General features: G+C 38.3%; 1 protein-coding gene across 3 annotated transcripts in view; it reads left to right on the top strand.

Annotated features, from left to right (window-relative positions):
• The window catches only part of TBL1X (transducin beta like 1 X-linked), a 192,592-nt gene that overhangs the window by 113,514 nt on the left and 51,772 nt on the right, over positions 1-27,306 (top strand). For all 3 annotated transcript variants that reach the window (XM_053972155.1, XM_053972154.1, XM_053972157.1), the window contains one exon: positions 24,857-24,964. In XM_053972155.1, the coding sequence (XP_053828130.1) occupies positions 24,907-24,964 (58 nt within the window). In that variant the 5' untranslated portion in view covers positions 24,857-24,906. The remainder of the gene's footprint in view (positions 1-24,856; positions 24,965-27,306) is intronic.

The following is a 27,306-nucleotide window of genomic DNA, read 5'->3' as shown; positions in this document are numbered from 1 at the left end:
TCAGACGTGACCGCACTGTTCCAAATTAAATCTGCCCAAGATGGTTAGCAGGGAGCTAATCAAATCACCATTTGATCTGCTCCCATCACCTTTCATTATCAAAGCTCATTTAGACTGCTTTAAACTAGAACTGAACTGATAAAACAAATAAATTCATACATCTGTGATCACATTTTCCTGCTCTTGTTTTTTGTATTACCTGAGCCTAAAAACTAGGCATAAAACAGCCTCATACACTGTACCTTGTCCTCTGAACAGTTCCATTAATTTAGCCACTCTTAGTTTGGTTTTGAAAAATGCAAAATAGCTTTTCATTACCATGTAGTATTTTTAACTAATATAGCAGATAAAAATTACATTCTGCCCTTAGAATTACCTCATTTCCTTGTGAGTAATAGGCAATATATAAGAAGTTGTTGGGGCATTGCTTTAAAAGCACTGTTACTTTTTTCCCATAATAATGAAACTCTTGAAAACAACAGTCATTTCCTGTGGATGGTGTGTAATCTCTACATAACTAAATAGGCTTTTCAGCCCAGTGTTAGAATAAAACCAGTCGATACTATGTTCCTCCATCCCCAGTTGTATTACACCAGATCAGTACAGTGAATGTTAACTAAACAGACCTGGAAGCAGAAAAGAACCGGGCTATTAGGAGAATTCTTAGGAAACTCTTTCTTCCCCTGCACATTTGAAAAGCTGTCATTTTTAGTTTTGGTTACTCATCAGTGATGTTCAATTGTCAGTAATCCATCCTCAGGTCTGAATTGTGCTGTTGAGTCTGTGCCATCTGCAATACCTTTGATCTGGCAGCTGCAGAAATTAGGCAATTGAAAGTGAAGTAGTCACTGGGACTTGATTCCTGATTAGTTTTGCAGGCACTTTTAATGCTTTTTCATCTAATTAGTAAATCACTACTTAAATTAGGGCCACCAAGCTGAAACAGAGGTAGAAGGCTGAGGGCAAGACTTAAAGCAAGATGTGGTTGCTTACTGTACATAGTACAGCTAGAACTGGATTTTACAGAAGCTTGGGGCTTGGGAAAGGATTGACAGGGTACCTCTTTTTTCCAAGTGAAATTACTTATCTCTTGGAGCTGCCAGGACAGTTGAAGTATTTCTGAATACATAAAGAATTGGGAGGAAGGGGAACAATTGCAAGATGGTTTTCTGTGTGCTGTGCTTAATGGTGAACTGTCTTCTGAAGGATTCAAATTGAATGTTGAGCCTATGGACAGAAACTTACTCCCCTCATGTTTAAAGGTTATTTTATTACATTAAAGGCTAAATTATGGCTTTGAATTTGCATACAGATTTTGGAAAATAACAGCATAGCTTCCAGCTGACATATCTTTCATATATGAGTGTCTCCCCCAAATACTGGTGCTAGTGCACATGGTAACAAGGTTTTGCTGCATTTTTGATTATTATCCATGCAGATAAAAGACAGACAGATCTAACTCACCTTCCCTGTGAAATAGACAAATGGTTGAGTAAGTTTTGGTCAGATACAGCTGTTCATATCTATGGCAACAACACTGCAAAAAGTGGCATTGAAGCACTATCCCTGCAAATTAGAGTTAATTTCAGTTTGACACAACTTCTTATTAGCAGTAATGTGCAAGAAAAAAAAACGCAGCAGGTTGACCTTTGATTTCCCGAAGTCAGTTTTATTCCCACTGGCTATGGCAGTAATACAATAAAGAGCAACATAAAATCCCAAGTCTGTAATAGCAGTTGTTCAAAAGGCTTTGCAGGCCGTACAGCAAGAAGTCCAAAACCTGGCCAGCGAGGCCACAGTGCTGTATTAAATCTGCCCAGCCATGGCTGAGCTCCCCAAAGTGGAGTTCTACCATTCCATAAGTGTCCTGCAGCCTCCTGGGGTCACGTGCACTGTGGTGACAGCTGGAATACTCCAGGCTTCCAGCTTCTGGCTGTCAGGCTCCACAGGGGTTTCGGCAAGGAGCAAATTACGAGGCATATGAATTCCATTGTTGTGCACTCGGACTTCATAATGCTAAAGGTCTTTTCCAACCTAAATGACTATTTTATTTCACCTGCTGCTTTTAGCTCCAGATCTCCTATTGCCTACATTACCTGTAAAAATTGAGTATGATTTTTTGTGTATTTTTTGTGCTACAAATATTTCCAGATTTAACCACTCACTCTTTCAATGGTAGTGGTAAAAAGTGACTGTTATCAAAAGTAGGTAGACGACAGTGATCATCATATCTTTTCCTTTTTTTCTCTTTTTCTTTATTTTACTGTCAGTTATCTAATTAATGCTACTTGAGGTAGAGGAAGTCAGGTATTGATTTCAGCAGCTACTGTAAATGTTGCCAAGTTTAGTCAGCTGTGTCTTGGAAATAGAAAACTGCAAATTTTCAGCCACCCCAGTGTAAAGATAACCTTCATTCTGAATACCCCAAAAACTAAGGAGAAATAATGAAGTTTTAAAAGCGTGACAAAGAAATGAGAAAGGGCAAAAATAATTGTGGGATGTGACGTAAGAAAGAGTGAGCTTAGCAAGTGGATAAACCCATGCACTTACATGTAGCCCCCTGCATCCCTCCTCTTTGTCCTTGCAAACTGTGCCTTCCTTAGAGCTGAAAGCAGTGAGGCTCTCTGAATACTTTGGGATCACTGACACGCCCCTGCTTCACTTGAGAGCCATAAAGTCTCATCCTTTACTTTAATAGCTCCAGTGGTCTTAGTCAAGAGCTTTAATGGAAGTTCTTCGGGAAAGAGGCTTTGGCTCTACATCTCCTGTCAGAGGGACTTGCCATATTGTGCAGGAGTTAAAAAACAACTGCTAATACCAGCAGTGAAAACAAGGAGGGTAAAAAAGGCAAGAATGTGTGTTTCTGCAGTTGTTGGGAAATGCATTATACTTTTGGTACGTCATTCTCATCTACTAAGGCAGTGCTTCTGCTCTTATTTTGTTGCTTTTCTGGAAGATGAACAGAGGGAATATGGAGATAAGCAATTGTAAAGGGAATTTTTGGTTGTCTAAGCACATGCACAAATTAGATTTTCCCTCCTCTGCTTCTTCTGGCTATCTGCCAATTAATAATTTGAATTAACAGGATCTGGAAGGTTGTGAGTGTAACGAAATTCAATCAACCTTGAATTCAAAGTCAAGGCTGTTTTTTTTTATTAAGAAGATGAAGTATCTTGAAGAGAATTTTGAAAGTAAAGATATGTGTACTCTGATAAAGTTTGGTTTATCATTTTGGGATTTTTATTCATTTTTTCTGTGTTTTGTCCAGCTAATTACCACAAAACACTGGTAAGATCAATTAATCGTAAGTGAACTATTATAAAGCATTTTACAATGAGATCTAAGTAAAAAGTTTAAGTTGTATTTCCCAAGGTTACAGAGTTGGAATTGAGAATCAGATGTAATCTTTGAGAATCAGTCTTCAGCCTAAACCGTGTAGTTTTTATCATTATTTTGAATTACAAAACACACTTCATTAAGACAATATGAAATAAGTTTGAAATATTTTCTCTTCGTTTCAGTGCTCAAAGGACAGTTTTATTTACAATTTTCAGTGCTGTAGGTGTTTTTCTTTCTCTTAGCACAAAAATGGCTTAGAGAGTGTAAAAGGTCAAACATATGACTTGGTAGCAAAGGATGATATCTCTGGATAAGACTGTTTTTCTCTATGGGTACTGGTGGCTTGTTATGAAATTTTGTTATATTCCAAGCTTTTAAGGCAAGATGAATTGTGTAGGAAATGAAAACAAATATGTTTCTTTTCAACACATTTTTAAGCTCATATAAATAGACTTTAACAAGTTAATTGCTCTCTGGATTTACTGTGAATTTCATTTACTGCCCGACTCACTTGTGTGGTCAAACTACATTATTTGAGAGTGATTGTAAAACCCATGTGAATTCTTTTTCTAAAAAAAGATTTCTCTTTACTTAAATACAGAAAAATAATTTAGTGCATGTAGATCTCTTAATATATCATTCATTTTTTTCTTTAATTATTAGATACAACTTACACCTGCATTGCTGTCTGTGCACCATATTCACCTTGAGCAGAGACATTTTCAGTGGCAGGAGCAGTGCTGTAGTGGGCAGAGCCATGGCAGGAGTCCTCAGGGCTGCCTAGCTTACCTAGGGCTGACTGAAGCTGATAAAATGCACCTTTCCTGATGTAAATCAAGGTTACAACACAAATCTGCAGTTGAACCAGACTTCAGAATCAGGCATTCTGATTTTTATGCATTTGGTTCTGTCCATTGGTGCTGTTTACAGTGAGGTAGCAAGCACCTTACGTGGTGCTCAGACTTGGCAGCAGAGGAGTGACACCAGGGGCCCCTGGGGATGCCAATCCCCAGCCATAATGGACTGAGGGCTTCTCACAGCTCCTTGTCCTGGCACAGCCTGCTTCCACACACCAATGTCCATCCCTGCCCAAAGCAGATCAGAGGAGAAGGAGCAAAATTTTGCAGTGAAGCCCACATCTCCTACCTGGTTGCAAGCCAGAGCAAGCACATACCTGAGGACTTCATTCTGTCTTCAGCCCTGGTCTCTGTAGCTAATCCAACCAAAAAAATGTGTCTGTGGTTCCAATAATAGTTTGCAGGCACACTTCAGCTATCCAAGAGTGGCATTTTTTCTTTTAGTATGTTATGGGGCATTTATTTTCCTTGGTTGTGAGGTCAGAGAGATTAATGTGTGACTGTATCAAAGACCAGATGTACTTTTAAAACTGTGGAGAGTTTTGAACACAGTGAAGGAAAATGTCAATTCACTGTCAAAGTATAGACCAAGGAGTTTAATACTGGAAGATGTAATTTGGACTTCAGTCAGAGTAGTTTTCCCATGTGCCCCCAACAGAGACAGAAAACAATGTTCTTTTAGAGAATTTTGCTACAGGAATGTACTAAAGTTATAAAGTTGTTCCAAGTGAGAGAAAAAAAGTATGTTGCATCTTTTTTGCACGTCTCATGGCTTTTTGTGTACTGTCACATTTTTGGTGTATTTGCAGCTTCATAAAATGTTTCTCATCTTCCATATATAAAAGTATTTGAAACCAGCATGCCATTCATCATCAACAACAACCTCTCTTTAAGTGTTGTAATGTCCAGAGCAGGAGCGGAATATGAAAACCAGTCTAGCAAGTTCCTGGTATAGCTGTTGTACAGAAGTTGTTATTTGCTGCCTTAGTTGCAAGTCCAAGTCCTCAGGCATTTTCTGTCATGTGTCAGTGCCCCTTGTTGATGTGTGTAGTTTGGTTTCAGTTACGGCCTGGAGCTACACAGTAATGAGCCAAACAGGGCAGCTGAAGTACCAAGGGCACCTCAGGTTCTTTCCCAATCTGATATTCTTGGGTAGATAAACTCTTTACTTCTGTACCATGGGCTTCACTTTCTCTGTGGCCTCCCAAACTATAGTTATGCTTTGCTGTACTTTACTGTGGAAGGAGCCTTCAGAGGCTACAAACATCTTGGCAGTATCAAAATTGTTTTTATTGTATCTACTAACACCATGTATGTCCACTTACATGAAGTGCTGTGCAGGTGGTAAGTTACCCATTTTGCTAAGCAGCAGTCTATATGAATAACTGGTTATCCTCAAAAAGGAATGTAATTAATGATTTCTGTTGGCTTTCCTAGAGGTATTTGATTGTTATGTTTCAGTCAGGTAGTTTTAATAATGCTGAGGTAAAATATTTGAGTGTGGACTTTTTCTTACAACTTCCAAGACTATGTGAAGGCAACCTCAAGGGAATTTTTTGGAAGAATTTATTCAGATGCAGACTGTCAATAATATCTCCAATATAATTTCAGAAATGGGTGATAATGGCTGTGTTTGCTGTCGAAATAGAGCTGGGGTCAAAAGTACTATTCAACTCCTGAATGCAAATGCCTTGTCACATTTCCCTTTGGAAGCAGCAGATAACTAGACTGAACTGAAATTGAAGACAGTGCGGTTTTTATGACACAAATTGAACTCCTGCCAATGACAAATTTCAAGGTACATTGTGAAAATGAAACGATGCAGTGCTAGCTGAAGTGCATGACATAACTATGAATAGATGTACCCATGTGTATGACACAGCTCCTACCTTTCTGTACTTGGAGAGAACAGTTTCACATGCACCAAGGTCGACAGAGTGGTTGTATCCTGCGAAGCTCATGTCATGCATGAAAGTACATAAAGACCATCTGGGAACTATAAAAATAGCCTGTCCTGGCTGGATGATTTGTGTGGTGGCCAAGGACTGATACGCTCATTCAGGAAACAGCAAAACAATGTCAAACTTGTTGGGAAATAACCAGGCTTATTTTCATCCTTGGGAATGGCCTGGTATTTCATGGAACTAAATACACAAGGAGACTTTCAACCACGTGGTTCCGAATACCCTGAAGGAGTCCATGTGAACTGAAGTGGCTAAGTGCAGGCAGTGGGAAATGTTAAGATTATTCTTAATATTTTAAAATTTCAGGTTTGATATATCTGAGAAAGACTAAGAGCCATAGTAGAGTTTTACTCATATCTAATTTTTTTTTAAGTTTTTATACTTTTAAATGGGCTTTTTAAAAGTTTGTAGATGAGGTTATATCAATTTATTATACAAAAAAAGCTGACCACATGCTGGTCAGCCTTATCTAGCTATCTCCAAATGGTTTATATAATGATCTTGTGTGAAGATGGTTTATAAAGCAGGACTGAAAATTTTTAATTGACCTACAGGAATGCAAGACATACATCTTAAATCTGGGTGACATTGTCCAGATATTTTTTTTTTTTAAGCTCAGTCTTGGCAGGATGATTCTAAACTAACAGACATATCTATAAACAGTGAAACTCAATTTCAGCCTTTCTATGAAGCAGAAGAAATAGAGATATTAGTGATGACTGTTTTTCTGACGAGCATTTAATGTATCACAGGTGTCACAACGGCAGCTTCTGAACATAGTTTTGGTATGAGGTTATCATACCAAAATGCCTTCTGTAGAAGCCCTGAACCTGAACACTGTAACCTGTGACAAGTCTGTCTCCTGGTTTTTATTGTTAATGGATATGCTAGATAAAGCTGTGTTCTCCAGCCACATCAGGCAGTCCAGGCACTATTTTAAATGCTGTTAGAAACTCTAGGAGATGCTATTAAGAGAATAGCTGTAAACCACCTCCCTGGCCTGGTTTAACACTGAGCATCTAATTATTGCCATACATTTCAAAAGTGCTATTTTATATAGAAGACAATATAATAGTCTGAAGGACCTGTGTTTCTGTTAAATAGATTGTGAGTCCTCAAATGGCTTATTCTCTCGCTTATTTATATTACCTACCAGCAGAGTGGTGTGTACAGACAGGGAATTCTGCTGTGCCCCATTAATTGAGCAAAACCTAACTACAGTTGTGTTTTCTTTCACACTTTTGGCTAAACTTGGATTGAGATCAGAAATTTGAGAGGGCCAGGCCTTTGTATCCCCAGTGCCTGCACTAGCAAGTTTTGTTTGTTAATTTACGCCAGACTCGGCCAAAATTTAATCTGATCTGTGGGAAATAGGACCAGCTGTAGACTTCAAAGGGAATTTGATTTCTGAATTAACACAAGATTTGAGATGTACTCACAGCTCTTTGGTCTCCTGTTTGTTTTTTTTTTTTTCATTATTATAATTGTATAAAGAGGAATGATGCACTTCTTTTGAGTGTGAAAGAACATGGTACCAATATAGTTGGTACCATGAGAAACTTGGGGTTTTTCTATTTTTCCAGAGGTATAATAGAATTTAGTGTTGAAGAATCTGTTCTTTCTTCGCATAGTTTGATCTATCTAAACAAAGACAAAATCTCCAGAATAGTTTTCACATTTAATATTAGTTATATTTCAGATCTTGTCTTGGGAATACTTACTTCCACTGTAGTTTTTCATTTTTCTCTGTGTAATCCCTTACTTCTGAAAGTGACACGAGTGAGTATTCTGCTTATACCTAAAGAAAATGGGTGATTTCTTGAATGACAAAAAGGTCATTCTACATAAGAGGTATAGTTACAGGCACCCATTCCCCTGGTGAAAAAAATGTAACACCTTTATTCCACTTGCTGAATACAAGTCTTCATTCATGTGTGATCTTGTGGGGAAGGAGAAATTGAAGCTGGGCTTTTTCCCAGGTTTCTTGAGTGGTTTCAAGTGAGGGAATGTAGTGTGGGTGTTCCAGGAGTTGTGAAATCTTTGGAATACCAACTTCAAGCAGAAGCAATTGTGCAACTTTCCTGTTTTATAGCCTCACCTGTAATCAAAGTAAATGATATTTCCTAAATACCATTAGAGGGGTGCAATTAAACAGCAGGAATTAAATAGGAAAGCATTTCTTTGTTCTTGGAATGGAGCCCCTCTCTTCAGCTGGCATTCTCATCCACCACAGCTTTCACTGGACCACATCCCACACCTGGCAGCCTCTTCCTTCTTTGCTGTGCCCATGTCCTTGCCGTGTCATTGAAGGTTTTCTTCCATGTCCCCAGGATGCACACCCGTGTGCTCAGTCCTGCCCATCAGCTCTCTCACCGTGCAGTTTGCCACCAGTTTCCTGAATTTAAGCCCTGTACTTCAAGCTTGGCTCAGACCTTGCCCCATGTGCAAGTTCACGTCTCTCCTCAGGATCTGCTGGTTGGTTCCAGGGAGAAGCTCAGGGAATGGGTTTTGCCTTGGCAGGAGAAAAAATGACTCCAGCAACAGGTGGCAGGAGAGGCCAAACCGGTTGGTGGCCTTTGCAACTTTAATTTCTCATTCCCATTGTAAGATACTTGATGATGTGTTACGTCTCGGTGGTAATTTGTGTGTTACATGGTTCTGTGTCCTATTGATTCGTGAATGCAGGCATCAAGTGTAAAAGGCTTACCCCTCCAGCTTCACTTCATAGGCATTTTAGCAACTGGCTTTTAAATGACTTCATATAAGCACAAAAATTAAATTGAAGTTTATTTATAAGCAAAAAAGATCCTTACAAAAATAAAAGTTGTAATTTCACTTTATATAAGCTAATTGCCCTGGTTTAAAAATACACCTGCTGCAACAGAGTATTTGCTTAGAAAAGTGATTATAAGAGTTGAGACATGATATTATTCTCTCACTGGTTAGCTCACATGAAGTAAAATAACTTTAAGGGTCTCATTTGCTATTAATAGATATCCATTGTATCTTAGTGACTTTATATGTCTTACAGAATTGTTTGCAAATTTAATAATATAAAGAACTGGACCATACTTAGTAATGAAGTTACAGCAACACTGTGCATGCATTTATGGTGCTATGGGATTAATTATAACTCATTTTAAGTTAGTGGGTTTTTTTTGTTTTGTTTTTTTTTTGTTATTTACTTCTACCTTCACACTTGTAAAAATATATTTTACTTCTTGTCCCCAGGCTTTTCCTTTCCTCCACTTCTACTTTATTTTTATACTAAAAAATATTCAACTCAATCAAGAGGTCAGTCATCAGAAGATGATTGAGCACTTGAACCATCACCATGAGCATGTCAGCACTCTCTCCACAAATTAAGAGCTTTGTGGAAGTTCAGTAGAGAGGATGGATGCAGCTCCACTGGTTGCTGCTGCAGTAACCAAGACAGAACCAGGAGGAGCTGAAAGTTCAGTTAAAGCAGGACTGGGGGTGGGGGGGCAGGTGAGCAGCTGACACATGGGTGAATGTTTCTGATCTTTTTTTAATAGTCAGAAGCATTAAGAGCCATTCTTACACACTGGCATTATTAGGCAGGTGGCCTAATTTTGGTGGAACTAGAAAGGCTGTTGTTAGTTCTGCTTTTTGAGGAACAGTAGAAATGATTTTGTTCTTGTTACTAACAGTTGAAATCATCAGAGAGGCTAACATGCTCTACATTTATGTTCACATTGTGTCACAAATGTAGTGTTGTCCTTCACATTCGAAGGGAATGGATGTGGTGCCTTACCATAATGGTTGAACTGTGGATGACACATCCTGAGAACCTCTGTGTAACACCAAAACCAAAAATAAGATGTATTTGTTAATGTTTTAAGAGTTCTTTCAAAATACAGAACAATAAAAAGTCATTAATGGTGACACTGGGGCTCCTGGGGTGAGAGATTCATCTCTTAATGTGAAAATTGGCATTTGCATGTGCATAAAACTATACTTTTCTTAGACTATCATTATCATTATTGATTTTATACAAAAACCCTGTATTGTTTTATTTTGCTACATTTTATATTGTATTCCTTCCAAAAGGAATGCAAAATTTATTACTAACTATAAGCAGTTTTCTTTGTCAGTGAAATGTGCTTGAACTCCTGCCCTCCCCCAAAAAAAGTCTTAATTGCTTGATCTGGGTGTATGATAAATGCACCCAGATACTGGAGTGTCCATGTCAGCTCTTAAAATTAGAAAGCTGAGAATTTAAAAAGAGACATGCTACAGTCCTATTACTAGTTAGATCCCATAAAATAAAACCATTTAAGGTTGTTTGTTTCACAGGTCTCCATTACATTTTAGTGACTACATGTCTTAGAGAATATTTTGCAGTTTTAATAGTTGTGGAAGACTTGTGCGTAGGGTAGGGCTTAAGGTGTCAGTGGATAAAAAGGATAATTTCTTAAGGAAATATCTGTGGTAGTATTTTCCTTTTTTCCAGTCTTATTTTCCTTTTCCTAAAGAGAACGAAAAGCTATTACCCAGTCAGGTAACAGTGATGCATTAGCATGAAATGTAGAAAAGCTGAAACCTTCTCTGTTTTTAAGATTTCTTTCACAAGGTTTTTGACTGGAAGGAGGATCATCTTCATCAGTGTATTTGATGTGGCAAACCTGTCTTTTGGACCTAAGGGATTGTAAGCATTCATAAACATCAGGTTAAATTGTGAGGCATTTATTTAAAAGGAGAGAAAGGAATCAATTCTTGCATCATTGTGAGTCTCATGGTTTCCTTTGCTGGCATTAGGGTTTAGGATATCCCTTTATCAAGAGCTCCAGGCCAGCACTGTACAAGTTAGTAGTCAGTAAAAAACTTAAGTGATGGCTTTTCACTGATGGATTTTGTTTGATGGCCTTTTTCTATTTTATAGCACCAAGATATTGCTCAATGACAGCAGAGCCATGTTAAAAGTGGCATTGGCAAGAACAAGTTTTGTTTCTTTTCTGTCTTTGAATGCAGTCCCTGAGAATAAGTATGCATTGAACAGTGTTTGTGTGCATTTCTTATGGTCAAAGTAGTTGATTAATATTAGCAGTTAATTAAGAGTTTAAAATTTCAGCAATTTTCAAATTAAATTTGATCCAAGTAAAATATAGGTCCTTGTAAGTAAATAGCTATGCTATTAAAGTCTGTGCTTAACTGAGAAAGAAACAAATGGGAGAAGGAAAAAATCTTACTCCGTGTTTTTTAAATTATGCTTTTCAATTTTTTGAAACTAGCTAAATCTTATAATTGAGTGCTTAGGAGAAAAATCCTTGACTCATAAAAATAACAAAAGTAAGATGTAAATAAATAGAGGTCCAGGGCATTAAAGATCATCCAGTCTAGATCTGTAGGAATAAGTGACTGATAAAAATTAGTATGAAGGACAGCAGAGAAATTTAAAAATCATATTTTGATTATAATATATTTTCCTCTGAAATACTTGTTGGGAAGTAGGTATTCTCTGCTATCTGGTGAGATGAGACACCTGAGACTGCCATCTCAGCTGTCCATAAGCCTGTAGCCATGATGCCCTTTGCCCTTCCCAATGCTTGTCACCCTTTCCCAGGCATCAGCCTGTAGCTGCTTTCCCCTGTGCAAAAACACTCTGATCTGACAGGAGTCAGAGACAGGAGCCTTTGTCAGAGATAGCACTGCCTTCCTGAGTAGGAAGCAAAGTTAATACCAGGAAAATATTTTGATAATTGAATTACAGCCTCTAACAAACCTGTGCAACATGTATCCAAGTAGTATTTTCAGAAGGCTTTATTTTAGTCAAATTGCACAGATTTTCAATGTGACAACAAAGGCTCTGCCATGAGAGCAGCCTCTCTGCCAAATCCCTGCTCCGAAATATAGAGGCAATGGAAGTTCTCATTGAAACACTGAAACTGTATAAATACTGGCAAAATTGGGTTTTCCCCACCTTCACTCTGAAACAACTGAACTATTTTTGCTTACGCCTTCCAGAAAAAAAAAAAACAATTTGCCTGAGGCAAAGACTCACTGTGGAGCTTTACAGTCCAAATAGTTAAAATGGAGTTGAATTATAAATTATATTATAAGCTTATAATATGTCATGCTTAAATATAGGTGTTGATGTCTGCTCCTTGCATAATACTACAAAGGCCCTTGAGTCTCTGTAGAAATAAGGAGACCAACTTTATCTTCTCTTAATAAGGAAATGTAAAACATGTTAAAAAGAGTGCTGAAGAGCGGGAAAAAAAAAAGAAAGAAAATTTATCTTTGGACAAATGCTTATATTTAAATCCATTTTTCATTGATGCTGAAAAATATTGAAATGTATGTGATTCATGATTCAGCAGCCAGATACTTGCAATAAACAAGTGATTTATTAATTAAGAGGGGTTACAGATCCTTACTCCTTTTCATGGTCCTTTCAAGTCTCTCAATTCTTTTCTCCATAGTGGTTTTGTTTCAGCAACCTGTAACCAGGTGTAAAGTGTGCTCTCCCGGGAACTGGAAAATGCAAGTCTGAACCCTCTAATTCTTCAGTGAATACTTTAATCTTCAGTCTCTTAAATCTGTTATACCACTTCCACTGTTCCACTGCCACTTCTCCTTTTTCTCCTTTTTTCTTTTTTTTTTTTTTCTCCTTTTCAAATAAAAGTTCTGAGTCAGTTCTCCACAGCCAAAAATACAAATCGGAGCCTGGATTTGGAGCAGAAATTTGAAGCAATGAATCCTAGTCTCAGACAAGTGTCTAATCCACGTCTACAGGAAAACACATAAATCTTTGAAACAGGCACATAACTTTCCCTATTCCTTGTAGAGGGAATTTCATAGCAAGCTAGTCTTTGAGAATTATGTTCCAGGAGCTGAATGACTAAAATACCCACTTGGTTACAGTATCCTTAGAAGATCTAATAGGCATGACAGTATGGAGTGTTACACTATCTACCTTCCTGCATGTCTTTTCCAAATAAAATTTCTTTTTTTCAAATAAAATTTACAGTAAAGACAACAATGAGTAAGATTGTTCCAGTTTGGAAAAATTGTTTCCCTTGAATTTGTGCTAGTACTGATGTTCATTTTAAAGTCATATGGAGGTTTTGCTTCTTTATAGCCCTGGTGTAATTTCTTTTTGTGTGAACTGGAAGACACAAGCAATCTGGGCAGCGCGAGTGGGAGCACTGCCAGTTGATCAAGGGAAGGGATTGTCCCTGTCTGTGTGACTCCTGTCACACCACATCCAGATACTGCATCTGGTCTTGTCACCTGACACAGGGAAGATGTGGACAAGCTGGAGAGTGCTCGGGAGGACACAGGGGCTGGAGCACTGGCACTGTGAGGAGGGAGGGGGGGAGAAGGGGCAGCCTGGAGAAGGGATGGCTTTGGAGCACCTGACAGCCCCCAGCATGCACAGGAAGTCCTTGAGATGGAGCCAGGCCCCTCACAGCTGCGCAGGCTGGGAGTGAGAGACAAGAGGCACAAATTGCAACAGGTTTGAGGAGAAGCCTTTCCTGAGGTGTTCCCATGGGGAGTGAGGCAGTGGAGCAGGTCACCCCAAGAGTCTGTGCCATCCCTCTCTGAGGAGGGTTTTGAGCTCTGTTGAGCAGCCCGCTCTGACCTGGCCTTTCTTTGGGCAGTGGGTGGGAGCTGCGACCTCCTGAGATCCCTTCCAGCCTGTGACCCTCAAGCCTGTAGGTACCCAAAATCCTACTGGAGTTCAGCAGCTTTTATAATATTTCTGTAACAGCAAGCATATGATTGACATCTACTTCAGCCTTCCTGATCACCTCTAGTTTCCCTGGAGTCCTTCTTAGAGGGAAGGCAAAAAATGTAGAATCGTTTTATTCTCCGATAAAGTGATTCTTGTCCAGGGATTAAAGCCTTTAAAAGCTTCTCAAACTCTGTATGTATGGATTTAAGGCGTCAGTTCTCTGTATCTTGATTTTTTTAAAGCAGGGGAGTGCTTTTTTTATTAAATCTGAGCTATCTAATAGCTGTGTCATAATATATTAAAATCCTTCCTGAGAAGTATTTAACTGAATTTTTTTATGAAAACCTTAGATTATGTCATGTCTGTCTCTGACTCCCAAAGGATTTTTTAGTTCATCTTGGTTTCTAGGCTGTTTAGCTTTTTCAAAAAGGAGGTTAAAAAGCTTTCCTCTTAGCATTGCCTTTTAATCTATAGACTTTGCTATTTATATTAGGGCTGTGTAGGACTTCATGATGCTGCCACCAGAAATGTGATTCTCTGTCATTTGTGGTGTTCTTTCTTCACCCAAAAAAGCCAGGAAAGTCTGAAATGGCAAAGGGACTGCCTCTCCCCTCTTGGACTATTACAGCATGTAAAGGGGGGAGGATGGATGAAAAGGCAGATAATATATGTGAAAGTGTTGTACTACTTGGATTATATTACTGGATGCACTGTGTGTGAATTTTTCTTAGCTATTTAAATCTTGGTTGTAGAACATGGAGAGGAAAAGTTAAAGATAAATCAGTGTCTAAAATTGGTAGTTGAGGTAGTTTTTATTAGACAGAAATTTCTCACCCTTAATTCTTTGAATTGATTTTTAATGGGAAGTTTCTCTATAAAATATTTAGCAATGTGGATGCAGAAGAATAACCAAGAAACAAGCTTTTTGCTTTAGTGATTGCTTAGAAGTTTCTGCAGGCATTCTTTAAAAGCAAATTATTTCCCTCCATCCATCTTCCTTCCCTCCCCACCTTCCAACAAGGAATGTAGCCCTATAGCTTACATAAAATGGAGACTTTTAATAACCCTTCTCCAGAGCTCAAACCAATATAAGCTGGGTGGTTATGTATAAAAAAAAAAAATGAACACACACAAAAAAAATGCTGCAACAGATTTCCACTAAGAACTAAATGCACAGCAGTGTATTTAGTATGCTGAATTTATGTATATATTTTTCTGTTCCACTGTGCTACCCTCTGTAATCTTTGTCCTTGCATCTTTTAACATTGACATTCTCTTAGGATTATTCAAGGGAAAGCATGAAGTATTTATAGTCATAGTTAAAATCTTTATAAATAGTTTATAATAGGAACTGCCATAATAAAAGTTTTAAATAGTTTACATTATAGTTCTTTGTTTTTATATATTCTAAAATTTACAAAATACTTATTTGGGGGGGGGGGGTAAATTTTCCATGCTGTGAGTCTGAAAAGTATTTTTCCTCATTAATTTGGAGTATAATCCTTTCAGCTATTTTAGGATTAAAGACAATGGAGAAAAAGCTTTTTCCCTTTGTACAGTAATAAAAATAAAGAAAATATTCAGATACATTTTTAACAATACTACAGGGGGAAGGTTGAAATATGTGGCAAGATCTACTCCCTTTACTTTCTGAGGGGGGAAAAAATGGTTGAAAGTGATGGAAAAATAACATCAAACTCTTTCCAGTAACATCTGCTGAGCTTATTAGCAGAAACTAATAAAAACACACCCCCTTAATGACATCCCTGCACATTCCCTTTGCCTGAGGCCATCCAGACATGAGCTAACTGAGCTGCTGCAGCTCCCTGCTGCTCTCTAGACCTTGGTGGCTCTCTCTTACTGGGCAGATCCCAGACTGTGAAGTGTCAGGGATGTGCCCATCTCCACCTCCCATGTGCAATGAACACTGGTCCTTCTCGTGTCCTTTACTTGTAGGAACCTGCAGCTGTGTGGGGCCAGCCTGCATGGCTAGAGGACTGTAGGTTGGTTAGCCTAGCACAGATTTGTGATGGTTTATCTCAAGTAGAGCTTTGCTAAGTCCAAGAGAAGACTTTATCATGCAAGTTACCAGTGTTGTCATGAGACAGTAATACCAGAATGGTTTTTCACTATTAGTTTCTCTCCAGCTGTACTTGTGTCAAGCTGTCCTGAAAGATACTAAGCAAGGATGACATTGATAGGCATGGAATTTAAACAGATTTTACTGGGTATCTGGGTCCTATGGAGGGATGTAGCACACAGACTTGCAGGTATGTGGACTAACTGGCCCTTCTGCATGATGGTGATGCTGTGTCTGTGCTGCCACTTGCCTGGAGAGCTTCGAGGTTGCCTCTCAGCTGTGGGACAAAGGGACGAGGTGCAGGACCAAGTCTCAAAGCCCTTTGCGCTCACTCATCTGCATGCCTCGTCCGTGGTCTGGCAGTGCACAGGCAGCCTGTCTGTAGCATGTTGCCTGCTGGAAGTCCTTACCACTGTACTGGGCACTGACACCACTGCAGCAGTAAGGTGGTAGTGGTCTGGTTTTTATCATGAGAATTTACCCTCAGGGTGGTATAGGAAACAGTTTGTGTAAGGAGCATGGTAAAAAAACACACATGGGTGTTTTATCCTTATGTTGCTCTTCAAAAATAAGGTGCACAATCAAGACAGAGCCCAGTTCTGCAGTGAAATGCTCAGATGTGTTTGGAGAAATCAGGATTTTGACCCCAGCTACCAGCTGTACTGTTTTTAGCAGCAAAGACAAAAATCAGAAATCATCAAAAAAGCCTTATTCAGATATTCTGTCTTTTGGGCAAATCCTTCAGACTGTCTCTTGTTTATCCTTCCAGGCCCATCACTCTTTTGCTCCTTGCCCTGCAATTGCCTCATTTAAAATGGGTGCCATGGCTGGTAATCCCCACTGCTCCATATAGCAGATGGCTGAGCCTTTTGGAGGTTTCTGGAAGCTCCTTTTGTGTCCCAGCAACATGGTGTCACCTCAAAGCCAGTGTTTCCTCTACTAGACTGTGGCCTGTCTCTTCACAATTGATGCCTGCCAGTGCCCATTCTTACAGACCAGCTCAGAACTCAAGATACTTCACATTTATTTTAGTGTATATTTAATATTAAGAGTCAGCTGAAAAAGAAACTGCACTTTATTCTAGCTTTTTGGGAGGAATGTTCATTCTAAAAATTCAGCTGTGTTATTTTACTCACATCTGAGTCAGGTACAGCCAGTTCTAGTAGGAACTCATGCCATCACATTCATTTCACCTCAAAACTCTGAATGTGAAGTAAAGATGAAAAATTTAAATGCTAATGTTTTATTTTGTCGAGCTTTTACTGAAAATCCAGGTATATTAAATTATTAAAAGTTAAATTTGAGATAATGTTAATATATTTGCCCTCTCACCAAAATTAAAGAAGATGGGATATTGCTAGAGAAATTGTTCCATCTTTTAAAAATTGCGATCTTCCTTAACGTTTTTGAGCCTGTAGTGCTACTCATAAGATTTAAAGCACATTTTTGGTGTATGACGTGCATGGAAACGCACGCGCACACAGACCAACAGTTACCACACCATCAGACAATCATGTATTTTGGCCTAATTGGTTTGAAACAAGTGGACACATACCATTGTCCCTGGGTTTGTCCTAATTGCAATTTTGTGCTCATGTAAGGAAGAAAATCTTTGGTTCTGTTTAGTGGCAGCATTCCCAATTGACTTCAGTTGTTCCAAGACTGATGAGGTATCTTGGTTCTCAAGCTAAATCCAATCATGTGTTTTGATTTCTCAAGCCTCTGTAATTCCTTCCTTTTTTATTTTCAAACAATTATTTTAATTTCGTTTGCAAGCTCTAGGTCTACTGTCAACCATTGCTTTCCCATTGGTCTTTCTTTGACTTCCCAGAGCTTTCCATAAAATATATTAGTGTAAATAGCATTTCTGTTTTTTAAAAAAATTGAAGGTGCCTCATCTTAGAACGAAGCTATGAAAGAGGTAAAACACAATTGCACTAATTAGGAAGAGCAGTTGTATTTTTTTTTTCCTTTTTTCCCCTTAGCAAAGAGACAAAAAGGAAAAATCAATACTGGAAAACCCATTTCATTTTGCAGCAAAGGCAGTTGGAAAAGATCCACTTGAACTCTTAGAACTAAAATGCTGGAAGCTGATGTAATTAAGCAAACCAGCTGAGAACTGAAAAACAACCTGATCAAACTAAGGGATTATAGCTATGAAAGATCTGATGCACTGTTCAGAATCTTTTGTTAGAGGAAGTAAAGTTTGCTGGGAATTTGGTGCTTAAAGGCTTGTCTTCTGTTGATGATTAGTTATTTTGCTCTGGGAATTGTTGATTAATTGAAAAATGTTTGAATAGCACTTACAAATTGTTGGAATATCTCTTGTTGCCCTTTCTTTAAATAAATAGATGTGGGTTTGGTTCCAAATGGCTCTTCAGTTTGAAATGTAATTTATAATTTATTGAAGACTAGTATTCATGCAGAAATAAAATTTCTGCAATTATGTCCACCAAAGTGTTTAACTCGCCAAATTATTTTTATAAATATCTTTGTGATACTTTTTTCCTTAATTTTATTTTTTGGTAGTTTACTGGATGATGTGTTATTTTGTTAACATTTTTTCCAGGACAGGACAACCATTTTGATAATTCATTGCAGATTTTTAAAACAATACAGTAGCAACAGTTGCAATTTCAAAAAAGATTCATCTGTTCAAAAACAACTCTTTATAGATATTGCATAATAAACCAACCTTCTCCCTGAACAGCATTTTGATTTTATTGAAATGAAAACCTCATTTTTGCCAGATTTGCCCATACAGCATTTGATTCATCTAGAGTGACCTCTTGAAGACAGAATTGCAGGTTAATTGATCACTACCACATACATGTCTGTAGATGGTATTCCTCCTTTTTCTCTGATTGGCACCAGATTTGGAACACTGATATGATTGAGCTCACTGGCTAATAATATGAGATACCCTAATGTGTCAGGATCCAAGATAGGATTTTATTATATCTATGCCATTTTTTTTAAGCTCTCAGGTACAGGTTTAGTTGTTACAACTTTTCATCTGAGTGTGGTCTTACAGGCAGCAGTGAGAACAGGAATGAACTGTGGCTCCCTGGTTTTGTTTTGGTTTAGTGTGGTCTTTTAAAAATCAGCAGAAGGTCACTGTAAATAAATGGACTTAAAACCAAAATAAGAGGCAGGCTTAACATTTGGCAGTGCGGGATTTTTGACAGTCTTATTGCCTTCAGCCATTGAGGTCTCTGTCCTTACTGATGTGCTGTAAACATGGGTGACAGACATCTAAGTGAGACAGGGCATACTGCACAACTCAATAACCATTCCCAAAGGAAATCACTCTGTTCTGGGGAATCTCAGCTTTTGATTTCCCCAGAACAACAAATATGCTACTGCTCTTGTAAAGAAAGCTTCAAAATATTAACAGTATAAGTGATGAAAAGACATCTGTGAGCTTCTGTAACAAGCGTGGAACGATAGTTCTGAGATATTTGAATCGCCTCATTTTTGTCACTAAATGGTTTGGGTGACATGTGGTTATCCTTTACAGGTGAAGATAGTTAACTTATTTGCGTCCTCATTAAGAAAGGCCAGGGAAATAACGGTGCAACTCTTACTGGGAGCACATCTTGATTTGCTTTCTTAAGTGCAAGGTCTCTAGAATGGGCAACTGTTTATATTTTAGATTTGGTGGTTTTGAAGCAAGGTGTCTTGATCAAGCCTTGCAAGGAGGAATCAGGAAGTCATGCTTGCTCGAGCTGCATTTTGAACAGGGTTCACTGTTAATTTGGTCACTGATAGTGGAGTTAGGAAAGAACCATTCTTCCGTGCTTTATACCTTGTAATCAGAAGGAGTGTGATGGTCTCAATTCCATTGTCAGGATACTTGTGAAGAAAAGTTGTTTTGCTCTTTAGGTTCATGAAATGGCAGGAGAGACTGTGAGGGCAGAAGAAGCAGAGTGTGCTTTTTTCCTCTCCCAGAAGTTTGGTTTGGCATTTTGAGAAAGCAGCATGCTGGAGTTCCTCCACAAGAAGAGGCAACTGTGATAGAAGCCAAGACTGAGGAATGCATTGGTGAGGGCCAAGCAGAGCTCGTTAGCCTTTGGGGAAGAGCTGCTGGCTACTGACTCTGCTCTGGCTCTACGTAAGACACATCCCAGAAATACAGAAGCGTAGGCCTCATTGAAAGTTTCTGATGAAAGTATTTTTCAACAGAAAACACAGAGATTGCCTAAATGACTCATTTTGTGAGAAGTGGCTTCTGGCTTTAGGAAATGTTTTTCATTAAACTACGGAGCATATACAAAACAGTAACACATTGATTTGGCTGTGCTGTCACAGTGCCTTCCTAGAGTCTGTTTAGTAATTACATTCACATTCTGTTCCCTGAGATGAGGAGGCTGTCTTGGATCCTGAGAGATGCCCTTTGGTGCACAGGTCCATCTTGGGTGAGAAAACGGGAGCATAAGTGCGTGAACTCTGGTTCCCATGCAGCAGGGCATCGAGTCGACAACAGTAAATGTTTGAATTTTCTGGAATGTTTTCATTTTTATGGAACCTCTGCTTTTTGCCTTTTTTTTCCCCAAAGCAAATACAGAATTTCTCTTTACTCCTCCCTATCATTTTAATGACAATGTTGTTGTTATCATTAAAATTTCAGTTGTGAAAGGACATTTTAGCCTCTGCAGGAGATAAATGAAAATTTGAGTGTTTCAGCTGGGGTTTGGAGGTGAGGAGGGCATGGGAGAAGAAGGGGACAGTGTTTATTTTACCACAATGACTCAAAAAAAAAAAAAAAAAAAAAAGAAAAAATCCAAAAACCAAAAAACCAAAAACACTCTCCCAAGAAGCTGACAACTGCTCAGCACTTAGTTAAAGCAGACTGGAGCTTGCAGAATTTTTGAAGGTGTAAGATGAGAGCCAGACCAGCCATCTGATAAATTTCTGTTGGCAGGGTTGGATGCTCAGATAGGAAGTGCCCAAGTTCCTGTTTAGTTTTCAGGTTTAGGTTTTAGTTTAGGTGTTTTCCCTAAATGTCTGACCTGTTTCTGCCTTCCTGAGGGGAAGATTGACTGGTAATTCCCAGTCTCTATGGATGGCATGCTGGTTCAAGTAGCAAATATAAACTCATTTTCCGAAATAACCTCAGCTGTCCCCTGCCCCAGGGTTGGCCTGGAGGGCAGAACATGGCCCTGGGGGACCCAGTGACCATTGTTTAGAAAAGAGGCAGAGGATTTGAGTCTTCAGATGCTATTTCAAAATTGAAAATATCATTTTCCCTTGATTCTTCAGCCAGATCTCCCTTATTTATGGCAGCAGTCCTAAAATATGCCTGGCAAAGGAAGAGCAATCCTTTTGAGTAAGGGGATGATGGGATGTAAATAAACTATTCTTAGCTGACCTGGCTATCACTATGCTGATCCATGGCTATATGTGAGGCTGCCTTCTCCAGAGCCACTTGCATGGCCCATTAGCAGGATTCCCAGTGCTCCAGGAAGGTTTAATTTGAGAGCAGTGGTACGTGGGTGCACAGAGCCAGATCGGGTCCTGTGGTTACTCTGGGAAGCAGGCTAGCCTGGCTGCCCGGAGCACAGGGAGGCGTGCTGCAGTTCCAGCTTCACTGGAACCAGCTCAGTGCCAGGTGAAGCATTTGGTTCAGCAAAAGACAAGCAGCCCTAGAAGCACAACGGTGGTATTTGAGGTAATATCCCAGATTTTCCACCCTATATGGGAAGCATTTCTGCAAACCTGTCCTGATAGAACTAAGAGTTGTTTATTTTAAATAAGTGTTTTTGAATGATCTTAACAACCTATCTATCCACTGATGGGGTTTGTATGTGTGCATCCATTATACTTTGGGAAGTGTTAATTGGCTCAGGTCACATTTTTGGGCATTCTTAAATATCTACAGGATCACAAGCCAAATTTTTAGAGGTTGAAGTAAGTAGAACTTCCCATTATGTGTAATTGGCTGCAGGAAAAAGTGTTTCAAGTAAAGAAAGTTCAAACACGTTTGAATGCTTTTTGTTAATCCTCTTGACATTTTGAAGAATTAAGATGTTATTGCTGGTTTAAATGTGAAATGTCTCTAAAGGCACATCAGTATTGTTTATAAACTGCACTTCATTTCTTTTAAAAAGCTATTAATCTAGGTAATACCAGTTGTCAGTAACAAAAGGAGGCCATCAATTAGTAGAAATAAATCTATCACAGTGGTGACTGAAAGTTTCTGTGATTTGCTACAGAAGTTTACATTTCTACATTTAAAAATATATATTGAGGGAGAGGCAAGTTGTTTGTTCCTTATGAGTCAGTCGTGGAGATACACAAAACATAAGGATGTTGCTCTCCTCCCCACCATGTCTTTTTTAGCTACTTTTATTTGTACTGTTTATTTGCAGAGAAGAAGAGAATCAAAAAGAGCACTAAATTGAGTGTGGTCAGCCAGATTTCTAATGAATAGATTTCTCTGGATAAAAGGCAAAATCTGTGTCTTGGTTTGGATGGGTAGAAGCTTTACAGTTCTGTATCTGATTGCTAAACTGACATCTGTGGGAGAGAAGAAACCTTAAATATATGAGTGGAGATCATCTGGTTATTTGTGGCATGGTAATAATGTGTGTATAAAGATATGATCTGACACATGTGTCAAAGTAATTCCTGTTGACTGACTTCAGAGAAATTGCATTGTAAATTCAACTATTACTGGGTATACTTGGGATTCTGATACAAAGGCAGCTGCTGTAGAGGGCTTTTTTCCTGGAGCTGGGAGACTGTTTTGCAATCACACTGATTTTCTCTGATTTTAATTTATTTAAGAAAAGTCATCTTTAGAAAAACAAACAAAACCCAGCATTCTTCCTTTCCCTTGCCTCCCCTTTCCCAAAGCAACCCTCTGTATGTGGGAAATACTATGTTAATATATAAAATTGTCAGGATGCACCCAGAAATGGCATTTGAAGGTTTTGATTTTTTTTTTTTTTAATAAAGTTCATCTTACCACAGAGTACGTCATTGCTGAGACTGAATTTTTGCAAGCGGTTTCATCTTTACCAACTTTCCTACCACCAAACTCTGAAGCAGCTATTTTTAAAATGCTTTTAGAAGTGGGGGTTTTTTTCAACCCACAGCGATCAAATTATCTTGATTTATTACTATCATGGCCATAGCAACGATACAGATGTATTTTAAGCACTTGGAGATTAAAATGGCCTTAACTGTTGCTGTGAATGTCTGTCCTGTTCTTCATTGTACAGCAATGATTATGCAAAAAGGACACAGGAGGCTATTAATTATTCAGGTCCAAGCCTGTTTATCTGGAAGAAGTGTGTATCAAGTTATACTGGAAGTGGTGCTTTCACTGCCTGAAGTTGCCAGCCTTGGTAACTTCAGTCCTAACCACTATCTGTGCTTCCAGTCTCCTAATCATGTGGCAGAGAAGTTTGAGCCCATTTTACAGATGAGGGATTGAGGAGAAAAGAGACTGAGTGGCTTCCCAGGGCAATACGTGGCATGTGTGACAGGGATGGATGTTGGATACAGCTGATGCTGTCCTCAGCCAGAATCTTAGCAGAAAGCATTCATCCTTTCCAAAGGAGATGAAATTTTCCTTATGGAGACTGAATGATTTTCAGTACTTTGTTTCTTCTTGTTCTCCATGAAATGTAAACTGTAACAATTAGGACTCAAGTATTTGAGGAAGATGTCTGCCAAATTAGCAAGCTATGGTTTCATAAGAAAAACCAGCATCCAAGCTATTGATGAAATACAGCCTGGGATAATAAAAGTCTTACCAGGGTTTGAAAGACCTCCATTTACATAAATATGCAAAGACATCTGTTACAGTCATGAGTGACCTGCTGGTTTAAACCATCAGCAGGGGAAGCGTTGTCGATCACCATCGCCTGCAGTAGCAGGTGCTACTTTAGGCAGCAGGAATTACTGAAGAGGTTTTCGATGAACAAAGACAACCTTTCCACTTGCCAAGAAGAGGCATACGGGAAATCAAAACACCCAGCACACGCCTACGGTCTTTGATTTGTAGTGCGCGGTGAGAGCCCCGCGTGCGCCTCTGCAGCCAAAGCTGTATGTGATCACTCACAGGTATGGTGTGGCTGACACAGCTGCAAGTTTATGTCTGAGGAGTACTTAGGTCTTTTAAAACCAAACTACTTAAGTCAGATTCCCAAACAGGAATGCATCATCAAGATTTAATGCAAAACGTTCAAAATAAATTTATCATCTAAACCCAGTGTTTTTATTACCAGAGTATATGCCCAAAATAGTAACGTAAAACTGTCATCCTAAAGGTTGCAATTACTTAAATGAAAAATTTGAGTTTAGTTCTTGCTCAACATTAATGAACAGTGACATTATAATATCACAGCTTTATATAATACAAGGATATTTGTCTTCCTTGCTGGCTCAAGGTATATGATGTTCTCTCTCTTTCTCTTCCCCTTCGGCCCCATTCATTGCACAATATGGTTTTGTAAGGAAAGAATCTGTCCTCAGTGGATGAACAATTGGACAAAAAATCGGATTACAAATTCAGAGCTGCAAAAATATTGTAATTTGGTGTGTTATACATGACTGTAATTGCCAACAATTCTAAAAGCGCTCACACAGTAAAGAGGAGTCTCTGAAGAGCCTGTAGGAAAGCCACACAAGTAAAGAAATTGACAGTAGAAGGGTCTTCTAATATTTAAAATGCTCCCTCTGACTCTCATGTATGTTAAATACTGCTCCTGAATTGTACAAGAAAGGTGCAGTACAGCCTGAGTACTTGATTCACAGTATTTAATGGATGCCTCACATTGGGATGTTACAGCTCTAATAACTTTATGACATCTTTAAATACATTAACAATTCCCACCTCTGTTTTGATAACACATTTCATAGTAAATTAAGATAAAACAAAACCTGTTCTTTTCTCTCCCTTGAACAGAGCGTGGATCACACTTCTCGTAAACCTCATCATATTGAGGTTGGGCTAAGATGAGCATAACCAGTGACGAAGTGAATTTCTTGGTGTATCGCTATCTCCAGGAATCGGGTAAATTCTTTGTCTTTCTTCATAACTTCTCAGGGAAATTGCCTTTTTGCATGATACTGCTCTAGGGATGTTGCCTTGAGTGTTTCAGACTGATAGACTAAATATTTCTTGCACAAACCCCCATTTCTTTGAAATCATGGTCTAGAACATAATAAAAGTACAAACATGCACAGGTGCAAAATAAACATTGCAGTTTGGCAAAACAAGAAGTAAATAACACTATGTTAACAAATGCTTTGGTAGTGATATCATGTCAGCCAAAGTAATTTTTGGCATCACAGGCAAAAAGCACATGTATCTTGTATCTTTTTTTTCTTAGATACTTGAAATTGTTTACATTGAGTTTATGCTGGCTCTAAAGAGAAATTTGGGTGCAAGTTTCTCATGTTTTAGACCATTCTTAGGGTAATTATGTATGTAAACTGAGCTGCACAAGTGTCATCATGGCTCTGTCTCCATGCCACTTCCACCTCTAGCTGTTTTCATATTGGAAAATACTACAGGGCTTCAAAATATTTAAAAAAAAAATAAATTGAAACTTACATTTTGGGTTTATTTTATATACGTAGTCTTCTTTCCACTCTTTGCAAGAAGTAGAATATCTCTTAGCTAATGGAAAACGTTATGTTACTGTAGAGATGATAGGGGAACTGAGAAACATTGTCAAAGGATTTGTAACCAGCATCACCAATATTTTACTTGGTACTGACCCTATGTTTTGTGTTGGTAAAAGTAGAATTGACTAAAAATATTTCATGTTTCACATGCTGAAACAAACAAACAAATCTGTGGAAAATAGATGTCATCCTGTCAGAAGACTTGAAGCCAGTTTTAGAATAAGCCCTTAAGACCCAAGAGATGCCTTGTACAGAGAACCAGAATTCCAGCAGGTAGAAGGTACTGCTTTAGCCTGCTTCTGTTGGTCACTATAACTGGTATTCATTAGATGCATTATTTTGAGTTGTTTCTTCCACTTGCAAGACTATTTCAATCCCAGGAAACTGAATCCCTATGTGAAGAATCTCCACTTAAATTAAGAAGGTTTATCGTACTTCTGTATGTTTTGGTTTTTTGAAACAGTTCTTTGAGAGTCCATAGTTGGCCTGTGTTAGCTGTTGTCTCACACTCTCTAATAATGGAGTTTCTCAAAAGTCTTCTAGATCTGGTGTGAAAACAGATGAAAGAAAAAGAGGAACTAACAAAACTAAAACTTTGTCCAGACAAAGTTTACTTTTAAAAGCAAGCCATTTTTAAAAGAGCTTTTAGACATTAGAGCATTGCACCAATAGATGTAATCAAAGCATAAAGAATCCTGGAGTTATTTTACATTGTTATGTTTGGGTTGTAGGAGATTCTGCATAATGGTGTAGTAATACAGTAGCTTTTCCTGATGTGAAAAAAAACCCAACCTTTTTTATCCATCTTGATACGTCAGGAGGCGAGTTAGTGTTGTGTAGTGATTCAGGAGGTTTTACAAGTCAATCAAGAATGGTGGGATCAGCTAAAAGTGAGGAAAAAGTTACTCTAGCTAACATCTCCCAAAAGCAAGCAATGACTTTTGCCATTTTACAGGGAACTTAACATGCAATTTTATATGTTAATGGCAAGTTGTACTGCTCTTACATTCTTATCTAGAGGGTAAAAATTTTTTATTATTTGATCCACACATACTGAAGACATACACAAAAACATCGTATTTCCGCTGTTCTGTTGTATTTTATACACATAAGTGAGTGAAAATTAAGGTTAAATATTTGAATAAATAGTCCAATTGTCTTCAAACTGAGCATATTGAAATCTAGATGCTAGATATGGATGTAGATGTGCCTGGCAGTTTGTTAGGAATTCCATTCAGTAAACCAGAATTATAACCAGTGATGAATCCACTAATCTGTTAAAAAAGCTTCTTACATTAGTTTTGAGCCTTTTTTACTACTGTCACCATTTTTTCCAAAAGGTTTTTATATCTGTGTTTTCAGATGAAGTAAGGCAATAAGACAGAAACTGTTATTCAGCATTTTGGCTTTCCACCAGCTACTATAAATGCCATAAGACACAACAGAAAATGAAAGATATTTACTCCGCAGCTTCAGAAATAATGCAGGCCAGATTTAAAGGGCTAGTGTTTAAATACAGTCTAAGTTCAAACCCCTACAGTTTAAGGAGTTTGTCAAAAACAGGGTTATTACACTGATTATTTGTTAACATTAGCTGAACCCAAAGCTTCTAAAAATTTTCAGACACAACCATTAATGTTGCTTACAAGACCGCACAAAAGTTTGCTTTTTTTTCAGTTTTCTGTCCTTTGATCTCACTGTGTAAAACTTCCAGGCTTTCCCATA

The sequence above is a fragment of the Vidua macroura genome, chromosome 2 (assembly GCF_024509145.1).
Source record: "Vidua macroura isolate BioBank_ID:100142 chromosome 2, ASM2450914v1, whole genome shotgun sequence".
In the NCBI taxonomy this organism is placed as follows: Eukaryota; Metazoa; Chordata; class Aves; order Passeriformes; family Viduidae; genus Vidua; species Vidua macroura.
The sequence above is the reverse complement of the archived record's forward strand: the minus strand, read 5'-3'. Positions and strand labels throughout refer to the sequence as shown.